The 15,933-nt window shown below is 35.6% G+C and overlaps 1 protein-coding gene across 3 annotated transcripts in view; it reads right to left on the bottom strand.

The window, feature by feature from the left end:
- Nucleotides 1-15,933, bottom strand: part of UNC80 (unc-80 homolog, NALCN channel complex subunit) — a 223,804-nt gene that overhangs the window by 142,727 nt on the left and 65,144 nt on the right. For 2 of the 3 annotated variants that reach the window (XM_042953135.1, XM_042953136.1), the window contains exons 19-22: nt 13,199-13,413; nt 11,717-11,823; nt 9,786-9,882; nt 3,721-3,893 (exon numbers count right to left, since the gene is read on the bottom strand). In XM_042953135.1, the coding sequence (XP_042809069.1) occupies nt 3,721-3,893; nt 9,786-9,882; nt 11,717-11,823; nt 13,199-13,413 (592 nt within the window). The remainder of the gene's footprint in view (nt 1-3,720; nt 3,894-9,785; nt 9,883-11,716; nt 11,824-13,198; nt 13,414-15,933) is intronic. The other variant, XM_042953134.1, reaches the window with a different exon arrangement.

The following is a 15,933-nucleotide window of genomic DNA, read 5'->3' as shown; positions in this document are numbered from 1 at the left end:
CTGTGTCGGGCTTTGTGCTGACAGCTCAGAGCCTGGAGCCTGCTTCAGAGTCTGTCTCTCCCTCTCTCTCTGCCTCTTTCCCACTCATGCTCTGTCTTCTTCTCTCTCAAAAATGAATAAACATCTTAAAAAAAAGAAATACTGGTTTAGAGAGTGAATATGTGGTATGAATCTTTAAAGAAAAACTCCTATATTTTCTGATTATGAGTTCATCATGTATTCGTGTGTAAAGGAAACTTTTTAAAGGATTCAAATGCTTTTGGACCATTAAAATTCATAATAGCTGTTTAAATGTTATCATGCCATCATTTTCCAAGTTGTATGGACAGCTGTGTCTATATCATCTTTCTACCAGTTTTTCAAAAATTTGAAATAATATGATTTGTTATTATCATTTTCCATAATCTCATTAGGCAGTTGCTTGAGAAATTTGATCCCCCGTCTTGTCTAAAAATCTCCCAAAGTAGCTATGACTTTAAGATTGACACGAAAATAGACATGACGGTACCTTTGGAACATTACAGCTTAAACCACCTACCTGTAAAGTGCTAACGCCTAATTGTTACTGTGAGTTCAACTAACTTCTGTCATCTTTACTTTCTTACTTACATTTATCATGTATAAAATACAGAATTTATTACTTTTGCATGTTTTAAAATAAGTTCCTATAGTTATCTCACATAATTTTTTTTTTCAACGTTTTTTATTTATTTTTGGGACAGAGAGAGACAGAGCATGAACGGGGGAGGGGCAGAGAGAGAAGGAGACACAGAATCGGAAACAGGCTCCAGGCTCCGAGCCATCAGCCCAGAGCCTGACGCGGGGCTCGAACTCACGGACCGCGAGATCGTGACCTGGCTGAAGTCGGACGCTTAACCGACTACGCCACCCAGGCGCCCCCACACATAATTTTTTAATGAGACAACCAAAATACAGTCTTTAAAGACACACAGAGGTCTAATCTGGCTCTATCCTTTGCTAGCTGTGTAGTCCTGGACTGTTAGTTGGTCTTTCTGAGCTTCAGTCTTTTTTTCATTTGGAAACAGTAGGCACACAATAAATGTTAATCATTAGTTTATCTACCCTAGAATGCTGTACAGTAAGAAGGCTGGAAAACAGATCACTAGGCAAATACAATCTTCAGTAAAAAAGGTTCAAAAGAAGTTGTTTTGTTGCATCATTATTAACAGCTAGCACCATGCTTGGTACATGGGAAGCTCTCAATAGATATTGGTAGAATTAATTATATGATGAGTATCTTTTAAGCCACATTGGGCCATATCTTTTAAGCCACTTTTTAATTCCACCACTCATGCCACTTGATATAATTAATATGCAGAGAACTGCCCCTCCTCTGTGACAATATCCACTTTAAAATTATTTACTATGCAGGGAGGGGCCAACGAGTGCTCCACTCCCCATTACCACCATCTCATTATTACCCTGTTATTCTGACTTCCTTCTATTCTTAATCAAATCCTGCTGCTTCCACCACTAACCAACATCATGTAGTGGTGTCTGACATTTTATTCCCTGTCAACACTTTCTAATCATTTGATGGTTAGAATATAGGAATTTATGGACCCGTTAATGAGCATTTCTTAAGTGCAAATAAGATGGAACATACTTAATTGGGTGTTAATATTTTTGATGAACTGGCTGTTCATATACTTACTCCTTATGTGAATGTTCCATTGTTTCTCCTTTTCTTATGAATTTGTCACATTTGTTTATTTTAATCTGCTCCTTTTGGAATAGGTCAGTAGTGATTAAAAAACATCATTGCGCAACTCAAAGGGGTGACAGGCTAGTTACCATTCTCCCACTTAAAAAACAAGGGATTGGTTCCTTGCCTTGTCAAACTCTTGCTTTAGACAGGCACCTTGTTTTTGATTAATTGTCACCAGCCTCAGCTCTCCTGGAGGCTCATGATTCTTCACATTTAATAGTCACCAAAGCAGACATCAATACACATTGAACATTTTGGAATATATAAATATTCACAATGGCCAATATCTGGGAATGGGGAACTGACTGAAAAATCTTATACAACAAGTAATCATTTTGGGGGATTACAGTGGTATTTGTGTTTCAGGCTTAAATGAAACCACCTCTCTTGCTAGTCACTATCCTGAGAGCAAAAGCTGCAAATGTCACCAAAAAAATGTCATAAATTACATGATTATATTTGGATTATTTTCAAAGGTAAAATATGGGTGGCCAATGATCAGTTATTCATGTGCTACAAAATCTGGAAAACAGATCATTTATAGGCAGGCTTAAAGCTTTTTGTTTTAAAAACAGTCTATTTTAGTTTGTATTTTTTAAAGGAGAAAATAAAAGACTTTTATTGTTGATGCTTATCTGGTATTGAGTACCCAGAATTTACACAGTGTATGAAGAATTTATTAAACCAGAGATAAATAAAGGAAATTGAGAGACTGAGTTCAAAACTCATATCTGGGCCTAGTTTACCTGACAGAAGCCCTTTCTAAAGAAGATTCACTTTATATTCCTTAAACCCTTACCTTTGTATATAATACCATGAAGTTCAAAGTACTTCTGCACAATTAATTTAAATTGATCCTTCATATCTTTCCTCCAATTGATAGACAATTAAACAACGACTCAGAGATGTTTAAGTACTAATACATGACAAACCTAAAACTAATAATAACAAAATAATAATAATGACCTACTTTATTGAACAGTTATCTTACCAGGCACTGTGATGAAGGCTTTCTATTTAATGCCTCATTTAATCCTCACACTAGCCTGAGGAGGTAGGTATGTGATTATTACTCTTTCATTTTACAGAAGTTCATCTGGTAAATGTTAGAGTGATTTTGATCCAGGTAGTCAGATTCTAAAGCCCTCATATCCTTTTAATCATAATGATATACAGTCTACTTCCCAGTGCATATTTATTAAAATTTGTCCTTTTCCTTTTTTCATCTCACCACCTTTATTCCTTCTTTTGCCATTAGTGCTGAGAAAAGCAAACAAAAAAATAAACCCACAAAAACTATACGATCATCTCAATAAATGTAGAAAAAGCATTTGACAAAGTACAACATTCATTCTTGAAAAAAACTCTCAACCAAGTTGGTTTAGTGGGAACATTCCTCAACAGCATAAAGGCCATACACAAAACACCCACAGCTGACATCATACTCAATGGTGAAAAACTGAGCTTTTCCTCTAAGATTAGGGCCAAGACGAGAATGTCCACTGTCATTTTCATTCAACATAGTATTGAAAGTCCTAGCCATAGCAATCAGACAAGAAAAAGAAATAGAAAGCAACCGAATTGGAGAAAGAAGTAAACTTTTTACTATTTGCAGATGACATAATGCTATATATAGAAAACCCTAAAGACTCACCAAAAATCTACTAGAACTGATAAATAAATTCAGTAAAGTCACAGGATACAAATTTAATATATGGAAATCTGTTGCACTTCTATGCACTAATAATGAAGTACCAGAAAGGGAAACTAAGAAAACAATCCCATTTATAATTGTATGCAAAATAATAAAATACCTATAAATAAGCTTAAGCAAGGAGGTTTTGAAAGACCTGTCCTCTGAAAACTATAAAGCATTAATTAAAAAAAAATAACTCCACAGATAGGGTTAAGATTAGGGACTCATGCTTTCCTCCATTAGCAGTATTAATTGTAATGGGAGATAGAGTGGGCAAATTCTTCTAACAACTTACAAGATCCAAAGCAGCTGCCAGGATGGATGCATCAGGTATTGTCCCTGGCTCACAGCAGTTTAACAGAAATTGAAAGCGCTTCATGCCTTGTCGGATTGCTCCAAGATTCACCACGTTTTTGCTTTTTCCACCATCTTGGTTGGAAGACAGATGGTCATCAAAACTGTGGCAACCTGTAGGGGTTTTCCCATGGTGGAGGAATGAAGGAGAGAGAGTATAATGGGTCATAGATTGAAAAAGAGCTTCAAAGTTATAACACTATGTTTTCTGTAGAGTTGGCCTGAAAACTTTCTCCCTGACTCCACCTCCTTCCTTTCCATCCTAATGCCTGATTTAGATGTACCATGGCTTTTGGGAATCTGGTGACACATAGCATATGCATGTGCAGAGTTTTACATGAATATAGGATCTGATCATTTTGCTACCAGGTCTCTTCTCTAATACTAGCAAGAAACCTTAGTATATTTAAAATGATTCTTCTTGTAATCGACAACTAACTTCTATTTTATGGACGATGCAAGTACTGTGCAATTTTAAATCTATTATCAAGGACAGGATATTGATAGCTCAGTAATAATACAAAGAATCACTGACTTTTGGAGTTGTAAGAATCTTAGATGTTGGTCATTTAATTCCAGGATTTCTAAACCTGGCTGTATATCAAAATTACCTAGTAAGATCCTGAATCTCATCCAGACTTTCAGAATCAGAATTTTTAGAAGCGGAGTGTAGGAATTTGTGCTTTGTAAGCCTCTCAGAACATAATGAGGCAGCCAGCCTGACCCAGCACTGTGACCAGAGATTTGGGAACCACCGATCCCTCCCCACACTTATTTTTCCATAATTAAGCTGCCCATGAATAAGAATCAGTCTAGAGCTTATTAAATACAGAATATCAGGTCTCATCACTAGAAATTTTGATGCCATGTCTGGGGGGATGTGCATATTTTAACAAACACTCCACATGATTTATTGACCACAGAAAGTCTAAGGATCATACATTAAGAAAAAAGTGATACAAAGTATTGTTTTTCATTAGTTTTATCCATAGGCACATTTGAAAAACCTAAATATCTCCTGACTTTACTACAGTTTCTAATATATATCTAAAAAATTTCCTTTTATAAGGGTATTATGCTGAATATTGTTTTTAAAACCCAGTCCAAGCCCCTTCTCAGGATTCTGAAATGTACCTGTGATACCTGAGAATAAACCCCAAGGATGAGAATCACTGATTTAGAGCTTCCCTTAATTTCTGTTCACACCACTCATTTGTGGTTACCAACTCCAGGTTGTCATTGAGAAGTCACAGATTGGATCTCCAGAAATGACTTTCCCACCTCTTCTGTTAAGAATACCCTGATCCCTTCTACCTATTGCCCTACTTTTCCTACCTGCTGCCTCAGCACAAAGGCACATGTATGTATGTCTGGGATTTATTGAAAAAACACCTTTAAAAAGCATGAAAGATAGGTGAAACAGATATGGAAAAATTTGATCAAATTTTTGTTTGATCATGGGTCATGAATATTTGGGATCCGTTAGACCATCCTTTTTACTTTTTGTCTATGTTTGAAAATTTTCCTAAGCACAAAAAAAAGCCTCATGATATAATTAAAAGATCATTATCAAAATTTCCCATATTTCAGTCCTTATGAGCATACTTCCTTTACAGATGCAAATGTTCCATATTCAAAATTCCATATTCAACATCTTCAGCACTTTTTTTTCCAATTAGTGTGACATATTTTTTATCAATTGTAAAATGAAATAGCACACAAAATCTGATGGTGTAAACAATTTGGAAGACAGAATCTCAAATGACACAAAGGAGGTAGAGCTAAAAGCTACAGATAAGGAACAAACACTTCCTGGACAGCTGCCTTTCAAAATCCTACTCTATTTGTTCACTGGGCATTATCAAAACTACCAGAACCAGTAACTTCCTGTTATTTGTCCTATCTGTATGTCACTTTATTAGTCATTGATATACAGTCTTTTAAGTTGCACATATCAGCAGAAATCTCATCTGTTAAAAGAATAACCTTAGCAGTGCCTTTAACTTTTATAAAATAATATATTTTTAATGAATCCAGTTGTTTTATGATTTGTTACTATAACTAAGATTTACAATACATTAGGTGGTAACAGCCTCAAATTTGTAATAGAACGAATATATAAGACAGGATGTATGATCAGTAAACTTATTCTTATTTAACCGATTTATTAAAGACAGTTGCCATCATCTTATTAAAGGAGGCTTAACAATAATAAGCTTTTCATCATTTTTCTCAATATTTATTTGACAAGATAATGAATTCTAAAAGAAAGCTATTTAATATTACCAAAGGAAGTACCATTTTGATCAAAAGAACTTCAGAAACAATATGATTAAAGAGTCTAAGTAAAATAATGAAGAGAGAAGTGATCAAAACAATCTTTGTCAGGAAGAACATATATTCTTTGCTTCACAGAATGATGGATATTTATTCAGGTATGAAGATCAGTAGAATCCTATGAGCTCAGGACATAAGAATCACGCTTGTAAGAAAAAGGTATTTATAATGGAAAATTTCCATTGTATCTATATAGCATTAATGGATAACCATATATTTGCTACCATAGTTTAGCATTTAGTACATGCCAAATAGTGTATGAAATATTTTATAATTTATTTTATTTTTTGTAATAGTCCTTTAAGATAAATCTTTAAAGATGATTTAAAAAAAAGAGAAAGAAAGAGAATGAGAGACAAGAGAGCAGTAAGAACATAGACAGAGAGATACACAAAGAAGGGATAGGTTAAGTAGCCCAGTCTAAGTTCATGCAAGAGAAAGTTATCAAGTCAGGATTCGAATCCAGACCTAATGACCACAAGCCTATGCTCTTATCATTATGCCATAGAGCATCCTCAAAATACACAACTGTTCATGTTGAAGGAGGTTAGAGTTTTCTATATTGCTGAAGGTAGAGATTATGTCAGGAAAACTTATAGTAAGAAATAAATCAACATTGTACATGTTACAAAGTGATTGTAAAATTGTTCCCAGTTGGCATTCCATATTGTAATCCTAAAAGAAATGTTAAAAGTAATTTGGCTATAGAATACATCTCCTGTCAATCTTTTATATAAACTTACTAGGATGTAAGGATGCCTCTTGGCTTCCTTGGACATAATGATTTTTTTTGTCTCAGTACATTCTAGTTGCATTTATTTACTATCTTTTACATTAAATTTACTGAGGTATAAGGTATAAATTTATATAGAATACAGTTTTTATAATGTGTTAAACTTAAAAAGGGATACTTCAAAATATAGTATTTCTTTAAGCAGCTCTTCCATGGAATTTATGGCAGAGCTGAGCACATAGAAGATTTTCAGTAAATTTTATTAATCAGTTGAAAAAAAACATTGCTTTAATAAAATATCTTCCCTCAAATGAAGACAACATGATTTCTAAAATGAAATATTCTTAGTGAATATGAAAACATAGAAGAAAAAGCTTATTATAAATGCAATTTCAGTGTTGTTAAATGTTCAGATATATTTTTAATTTATTGAATAATGTTTTTACATTTTAAAGAAATCCTATTAACTATTGCATTTGATCTTAACTCAGTGAATTTTGAGTACTACATTTAAATTGAAGGTAAGAATGCTTGATGTTTGTTTTCTTTAATAACTTTAAAGAGCCAGAGACAATATGATTAAATCAAAATAATTGAGAAAGAAAAGGACAATACACATATAATGGGTGCATAGGAATCATTTGTGCATATGGATTGGAAAGGAAGGAAGGAAGGAAGGAAGGAAGGAAGGAAGGAAGGAAGAAAGGAAGAAAGATAGGCAAAAGCAGATTCAGAGAGAGAGAGAGAGATGTTCACCTGACCAAGGGCAGTTAGTTGTTGCAAACTGCAATGTAGTAAGATTAATAGATAATTTTTTTTAAATTTTTTAGAAGAGCTGGGGATACCTGGCTTCTGCAAGAGATCCAGAAGGAATTACCCCACAGAATACCTTTTATAATCTCTTTTTAAAATTTTTAAAGTTTATTTATTTATTTTTGAGAGAGAGAAAGAGAGAGAGAGAGCAAGCACACACACAAGAGTGAGGGAGGGGCAGAGAGAGAATTCCAAGCAGGCTCTGTACTGCCAGCTCAGAGCCTTGTGCGGGGCTTAAACCCATGCACTATGAGATCATGACCTGACCCAAAATTAAGAATTGAATGCTTAACCAACTGAGCCACCCAGGCACCCCTATAATCTTTAATTAGCCAGAGAACGTGGGGAAAGAATAATGGTGATGTGTAAGCTATCTTCTCTTGCCAGTAAAAAGCACATAAAATTCCAGATATCAATTTTAGATTTTATGGTTTTTGTCTTCTGTATACACAGAAACAGATAGTCTTATTTAAGGTACTGCTGACACAAATTGATCCCAAAGTCAGACTTTATGAATATTCCATATTATATTTCTCTATAATTTTTCTATCATTCTTTTCTATTTGTGAATGAAATATAAACAATATATAAAAGAATATGTAAAACTCTGAGATATCATGAGGAGTGAAAAGAATCTATGGGAACTGAAAATGACAAAAGTTCTGGTAGTTAGGAAGATTCTTGAAACCATAGACTAATAACTTTGATGTATGCCCTAGTCAAATTCTGTCAGAGATAATTAAACAGGAACATTTTTTTTAAACAGAAGTAATCATAGAAATCATTGTAGATTCATTAAGAATACATTGTATTGAACTAAGCTGCAGATTTCCTTTAGATAGAGTTATAAAGATGTGAGATTTTTTAAAAATCTGATGATATTTTTATCAAGAAATGGGAAAATGTTTACTAATTCTAGTAAATTAAGTATATGGTTGGCTAAAAAACTGTACCCACAAATTGTTAATTAATAAAAGTTAATTAGAAGTGTTGTAGAGGTTATATCTTTATATTTGTCCCAGCCAGTAATAATAGCAACAATTTGGATGGAAACAGGGAAATGTGTATGTCTCTGCAGATGAATCCTTATAGCACAATTGTAAAGAAGAAAAGATTTCAAATTCAACTTAGTTTTGGTTCTGTCTCTTAATTTCTGTTCTGAGCATATGACTTAACCACCTACCAAATTAATGAAACAATAAATTTTATTTATTTTGAGATGAAGAATTAATAATGGCTATATCAAAATATAGCATGATATTCATTCATGTGGAAGAGGGCTATCAAAAGTTAATCCAAAATTCAGTATAAGCCAACTATGTGATATAAAAGTTGATAATGCAACCTTAAATTGTGCTCATACACTTGCTATGTCCCTGGAGCTTAATAGTTGCACTATTTATTACACCGATTAAAGTCAAATATGATGTACTGCATTCCATCTGAAGCTCCATATCTTGTAAAGTGTATCATTTAATTAGAATGCACAGTAAAATGGAATCAGGATGGTGATGGATCTAGAGACACTTCCATGTAAAACAAAAAGGACTCAAAAATGTTTGACCAGCAGAAGTGAGATCAAAAGAGAGAATGTGAAATAGATAATAGGCTAAGTTAGCATTACATGTGTATATTTGTGTGTTTGGCCACAGATCTCATAACTGGAACTAATGAATCAAATTTATGGATGGGAATATTTTCAGAATGTAAGGAAAGACTTTCTAACAATTAAAACTGTCTAGTTCTGGAACAAGTTGCTTTGTAAAGTAACAGACTCCCCCACAGTGGAGGTGTTCTGAGGGTGGCTGGCCACTTGTCAGGGATATAATGTGCAGAGTTTCTAAGTAGATAGGTGGATGGATATCTGAAGGTTCTTTAAAGCTCTTAGATTTTAACAAAGGACAGATAGCAGAAGGAGAGGTTCTTTATAAACCTAATGTCTTCCATAAATGTCTGTTGAACAAAATTGATAAGAAAGTGAGAAGCTATAGTAGTACAACACACATATAAGAAAGAAAGAAATAAGAAATCAATGGAAATAGAAAATGGACCATTTTATCTAAACAAATTTTTGTTCTGTGTGATGAAAATTGGATGTCATTCTTAGGCTGCATGACATTTACCAAGACGTTTGAAGAAATTCTCCTCTTCATCTCTTCCATTTTCCATTCCACTCCCTGGCCCACCTTCAGAAAGCTTCACTGCACTGGTAAATTTGACCTGAGACAAAAAGGAGAGTAGTAAGATAGCTAAACTCAACGGCAATTCTTTGTGTTTATACTAACTCTTGCCTTGAAAAATAAGTTGTTTAGAATATGAAGATTACTTCAGTTCTTCAGACTTCCACATCTGGTTAGTCAGTAAGTATGTGTACCACAGAAGACATCACTTATAATTGTAATTAGAAGAAGGATCCAGTCATAGATTGAAAGTAAATAGTCAGGCACTATGAATTAATTCAGTGAGTAAATGAGATGTCCTTACAGCTTCGTTCTGATAAAATCCAAACTCAAATTTATGAACAACAAGGTATATTCATCCTTTAAAAACCACACCACAATTGATGATGAGACAAAACTGGAAGACAGCCAAATAGAAGATTTCAAATTTTTATGAAAATAAAACAGTATAAATTAATTCATAAAGTGTCCTATAATTAAAGTGAAATAAGATGTCTGTTTGTTTTTTCCTCAGGAGTTAAAATGTGATCTTGCCCTTAGGTCAAGAGTATTTAAAATTTTCAGCAAGCAAGGAATCTATGGACTTCACATACTCTCAATATTTGGCCAATATTTTAGCCAAAAAAAATGTGAAGGAGAAAATATATTTTCTAAATGTCTTATAATGTCGATATGTTCTTTTTATAATTTCAAAATATTACTATTAAAACATATAGAAGAAAACTGGCTTTAGTGAGCTTCAAAGCAGAAATAATATAAGGAAATGATTTATATATAAAGAAATGTAACTCTTACCATACACTAAAAATTATAGTGTGGATCATGCACAGGGAAGACTCTTGTAGGCAATGGATTTCACTGAGTATAATTCATTACCTTTTCCAAATAGTATGCTGTTACAATGCTTAGTAGTATTATGAAGAAGCACTTAATGGGAAAAAATGATCCTGAATTTCTTTATCCTTTTCAATAGGAAGAATGGTTCAGGTGGTTGCAAAAGTAGTAGAAAGAGGATCAATGTGTGTTTTAATGCATAAGAGGAAACATTAGAAAAATACCAGATAGTTGGGTGGGAGCTTCAGATGTCAGGAATTTCACATGTGTGTTAAAAGTTAAAACTATCTGAGAAATACTAATTTGGATGCCTTTCATTGACTTTTCTTGTCTGATTGCTGTGGCTAGGATTTCTAGTACTATGTTGAATAAAAGCATTGAGAGTAGAAATCCATTTGCAACAACACAGATGGATCTAGAGGGTGTAATGTTAAGTGACATAAGCCAGAGAAAGACAAATTTCAAATGACTTCACTTATATGTGGAATTTATAAATCAAAACAAAGAACAAGAAAAAAAGAGACAAACAAAAAACCAGACTCTTAAATACAGAGAACTGATGGTTACCAGAGGGGTGGTGGGTGGTAAGGTGGGTGAAATAGGTGATGGGGATTAAGAGTATACTTATCATGATGAGCACTGAGTAATGTATAGAATTGTTGAATCACTATATTGTACACTTGAAAGTAATATAGCACTGTGTGTTAATTACACTGGAATTTAATAATAAAAACTAAAAAAATAAAGTTAAAACTGAATAACAAAAAAATAGCCAGGAAATAATACCCATGTACACCTTTAGATCTGCATTATAATTTTATGTAAATTTTTTGTTACTCTTTTCTTCCTTTCAATAATAGCCTACTACTTAGATATCTTAGTTTTCATTGCTCATTTAAGTTTCCAAACTTGGTTCAGCTTGAAGACAGTGTCTTCGACTCTTTCTTATTTGGCCAGTCCAGGTGTTTAGCATTTCTCAGTCCTGACATTTTTCTATCAACAACTCCAACACTCTCTTACATAAGTGATGTCCTGTTTACCTTGGAGCTTTGCCTGATGAAAGACAGGCGGTCCACAGAGCTGATGTCCAGAAGGTCCTCCACGCCATCTGCCAGGCCCGAGAGGGAGGACCGTTTCAGCCAGTTTCCTATTTAATAATTTTTGAAAAGTTAGACCATTATAGCATGTTCTCCCAAGTAGATAAAAAGAAATGTCAGCATGTGCTCAGCAAGCAATGAAAGTTACATGGCGTGGTATAAATTGAAGTGAAGACAAATTGTTTTCAAAATTGTACATGCTTTGAATATTCAGTGTTGGACCATAAAATTACATGACTAAGACCAGGACAAAAAGAACTTGGGCCTCTTTGGTGAATAAAACTATATTCCATCCAGTTCCCCTTGACAACTTTCACATCCTCTATTAAGTCCTATTGATTTTACCTCTTTTTATAAAAAAAATGTTTATTTATTTTTGAAAGAGAGAGAGAGAAAGAGAGAGAGCACGAGTGTGGGAGAGGCAGAGAGAGAGAGGGAGACACAGAATCCAAAGCAGGCTCCAGGCTGTGAGCTGTCAGCACAAGGCCTGACACAGGGCTTGACTCCCAGATCATGACCTAAACCAAAGTTGGATGCTTAACCGACTGAGCCACCCAGGCACCCTTGATTTTACCTCTTAAGTGTTTCTCAAATCCGTCTACTCCTCTGTACATGGTCACCATGTGACCAAGCTTCCATTACCTCTACCTGGACTACTAGGTAGGTTTCTATCTGCTCTCCCTTAACCACTTGGGCTCCCGCCAATATGTTGTCCAAGCAGTGATCCTTCAGAAAAAGCTAGCCTGCTTGTGGTATTCCCTTGTTCATCATCCCACCTAGGCTATGTAGGGCTATAGGATGAAGAGCCAACCTGACCCGTAGGGTCCACATGCCCTAGTCCCTCTTGCTCTGTCATAGTCATACAGCCACTCTTCTCATCTCAGTTCTTCTAGTTCCCTCCCTCCTAATATTTTACAAATGCTATTGCTACCATTTAGAGTGCTCTCCTTCTTCCTTCCCCCAGTACTCTGAAGATCTTAATCTCTCTTCCTCCAGGAAGCTTTCTCTGATCTCTGCCTCCTCCTCCTAATTTAGGTCAGATCTCCTTGCATGCTTTCATAGCACAATGTATATTTCCTTCATAAAATTCACAGTTTGCAACTATGCTTAGTTGTATCTGCTTTAGTGACTGTCACCCTTAATAGATTTTAAGTTCAGCAAAGTTGGGCACTGTGTTAATTTTGTTCACCATTTAATCCTTGATGCCTAGCATAGTGTTTGCACATCATAAATGCACATAGTAGGGGTCTGAGAATACCTGCCGAAAAAAAATGAATGAATGAATGAATAAATGAGCCAGCCTCAACCTTGTGACTTGAAGCCTTTCCCTTCCTCTACCCTACCATGCATTGCTTTGTTTTGATTATGAGTTGATTTGAGGACGTGGCAGGGAATAAGAGAATCCATAAATAAATACAGACATACTTTTACCTATGGGGAGTTTAAGCTTCTTCCGGAGGGAAATTCTGCGGGACCGTGAGCGGGCGCGACGGTCAGAGGTGGTCCCCGAATGGGCAGTGGTGCATTCTGAAGTATCCTGCTCAGATTGGCTGCTGGTGTCACTAGCTGCACTCTGGGATTTGAACATCTTGCGCCAGAAATCTTTCCGCCCCAGGTTGCCCCCTTGCATTTGTTCATCGCTGAAAGCAAGCCGAGGATAGAGTTAAACATCTGACAACACATGTGAAATTCCCTTAAATTTCTTTCAACTTCCTGCCAATGACATTTAGGCAAATCATGCAGGATGATCTTTGGTGGGCTGGGATTTAGGATGAGTCAGAGTGGGAGTGGAAAAAGTGAGACCACAGTTGACTCTGAGCACTTCTTGAAAACAGTCATGTCTCAGCTGTCAAATAGAGGTAACCATTTTTTTCAACCTTAATAAAAAGACCAAATATTATTGCAGGTGTTCATCTGCGGGTGTGAGTCATAATAGAAGCACTTATGATGTCTAAATATTTTACTTTGTCTTGAAGTTCCCAGAGTCTTGTACAGTACTGTATCTTATTCACCACCCTCACGCCAGTATAGCAAAATTCTTGGCACTAAATAAACCAAAGATATTTAAATAAATGAATAAGTGAAGTGCAACCACAGCCAGGGGGTGCATCATCCCACATCTGTTTACTAAATTATTTTCATCATGAGATTATTAAGTTTTCTTGTCAAGGAAACTTAAGTAAGGTTTATTTTTTTTTCAGTGTTTTATTTTATTTTTGAGAGAGAGGCACAGAGTGCGAGTGGGGGAGGGGCTGAGAGAGAGGGAGACCCAGAACTTGAAGCAGGCTCCAGGCGCAGGGCTGGAACCCATTATGAGATCGTGACCTGAGCCCCAGTTGGAGGCTTAACTGTCTGAGTCACCCAGGTGCCCCTAAGAGAGGTTTAAAAGTAAAAAAAAAAAAATTGGCCTGACTCAATAAGCCAAATGGGGACACCTCCGAAGGGATTTTTGACTAGGGCATTCCACAAGAGGAAGAAGACAAGTGGCCAATAATATTCAGAGGTTAATCTCACTAGGAATTGGGGTGGGAGGGGAGGGTCAGTTGAAATGAGATCCCTATTTTCACTCATTAAATTGGTAGAGATTAAGAGGGGAGAAAGAAAGCAATGGTGGCTATTGCATTGGCAGTGATAGGCTCTGTTAGTGTGACTTTTAAGGAGGAAGGAGAAGAGAAAGGTGGGAAGGGGAGGGAAGGGCGAGAGAGAGAGAGAGAGAGAGAGAGAGAGAGAGAGAGGGAGAGAGAGAGAGAGAGAGAGAGAGAGAGAGAGGAGAGAGAGAGAGAGAGAGGATAAAGGAGGAGCCGGGATTACCCACCTACTTTGCTCCGGTGCTAAACAGAGGATATTCGGCATGCTCATTTCCTGGGCCCGCTCAGAATAGGGAAAAGCTCTATATTTAACATTCTATGTCATCCCTCCAAATGGAAATTTTTATGTGGAAGGATATTAAAACATGTGTCTTCATTCAAGAGGAAAGAACAGACCCATGCTAAATGCTGAGATATTAGGCAGTGTTTACAGAACACTGAAGAAAGAGAGTATTTTGCAATCTAGAAAACAAAATCACCTATGAAGATAGATGGTTTTATTTTTAAAATCCAATTTACTTATTAGATCATTCTCATTGAACATATTAGCTTAATAGTTGCTAGTGCTACTTTGAGGGAAAAAAGCCCTTTCTTTTTTTTTTAATGTTTATTTATTTTTGAGAGAGAGAGAGAGAGAGAGAGAGAGAGAGGAGCATGAGTGGGGGAGGTGTAGAGAGAGAATGAGAGAGGATCTGAAGCAGGCTCTGTGCTGAGAGCAGAGAGCCTGACATGGGGCTCGAACTCACAAACCATGAGATCATGACCTGAGCAGAAATCAATACTTAAGCAAGTCACCCAGGTGCCCCTCTTTCTCCTTTTATTTATTGATGTTTTTGTTCATACCCTGTATGTAAAGACTTTTAACTAGTCTTATGGCTATTCAGCTGCAGAATTTTGCCTTTTACATTATTTTTCCCCTTAGGGCTTATGTTTGAATTTTTACTATGTCCTTAAAGACTTCCTTAAACCTCACATTTAAGAAAGGAAGTTAAAGAAAACAAAAGCTTAATGATAATTTGACAATTTTATCCTTTCATTGATTGACTGTCATTCATTCATTTGTTTATGAAATAGATATGAAGTGTTCACTAGGGGGGCCAAGCTCTGTCTAAGCATTGAAGTTATAATGGTAAGCAAAAACTCATATGGTCCCTAGACTCAGGGAGTTAACTTACTTCTCTTTACTTTCCTCCAGCCATTTAGGGGCAGCGTCTAAGATTTTGAAGGGCTGCAAAAGCTATGCAGGCTTTTGTTCTTTGAAGGTTTTCTTTGCTTGTTGTGAATTACCAAGGTTCTATTTGATGATGGTGATTTCCTTGATTATAGAGAAGGTATACCATAAAATCTAGAATACCCTGTAGAATTTCTGGTAGGATAATAATTTCACAGTAAACCAGAGTTTGTGGAAGTAAAATGGCATACCTTAAGTGATGTTTGTGTTTTAAATATTGATCATACCATTTGTGAGTAAATAGTTCTCAAAAGAAGAATAAATACAAATGGGTCTTGCATAGAACTAGGCTGTATTAGTGTCTACAGTAATTCTCACATTTTCTGGGGGCACTAATTTTA

Source organism: Panthera leo, chromosome C1 (assembly GCF_018350215.1).
Source record: "Panthera leo isolate Ple1 chromosome C1, P.leo_Ple1_pat1.1, whole genome shotgun sequence".
Taxonomy (NCBI): domain Eukaryota; kingdom Metazoa; phylum Chordata; class Mammalia; order Carnivora; family Felidae; genus Panthera; species Panthera leo.
The sequence above is the reverse complement of the archived record's forward strand: the minus strand, read 5'-3'. Positions and strand labels throughout refer to the sequence as shown.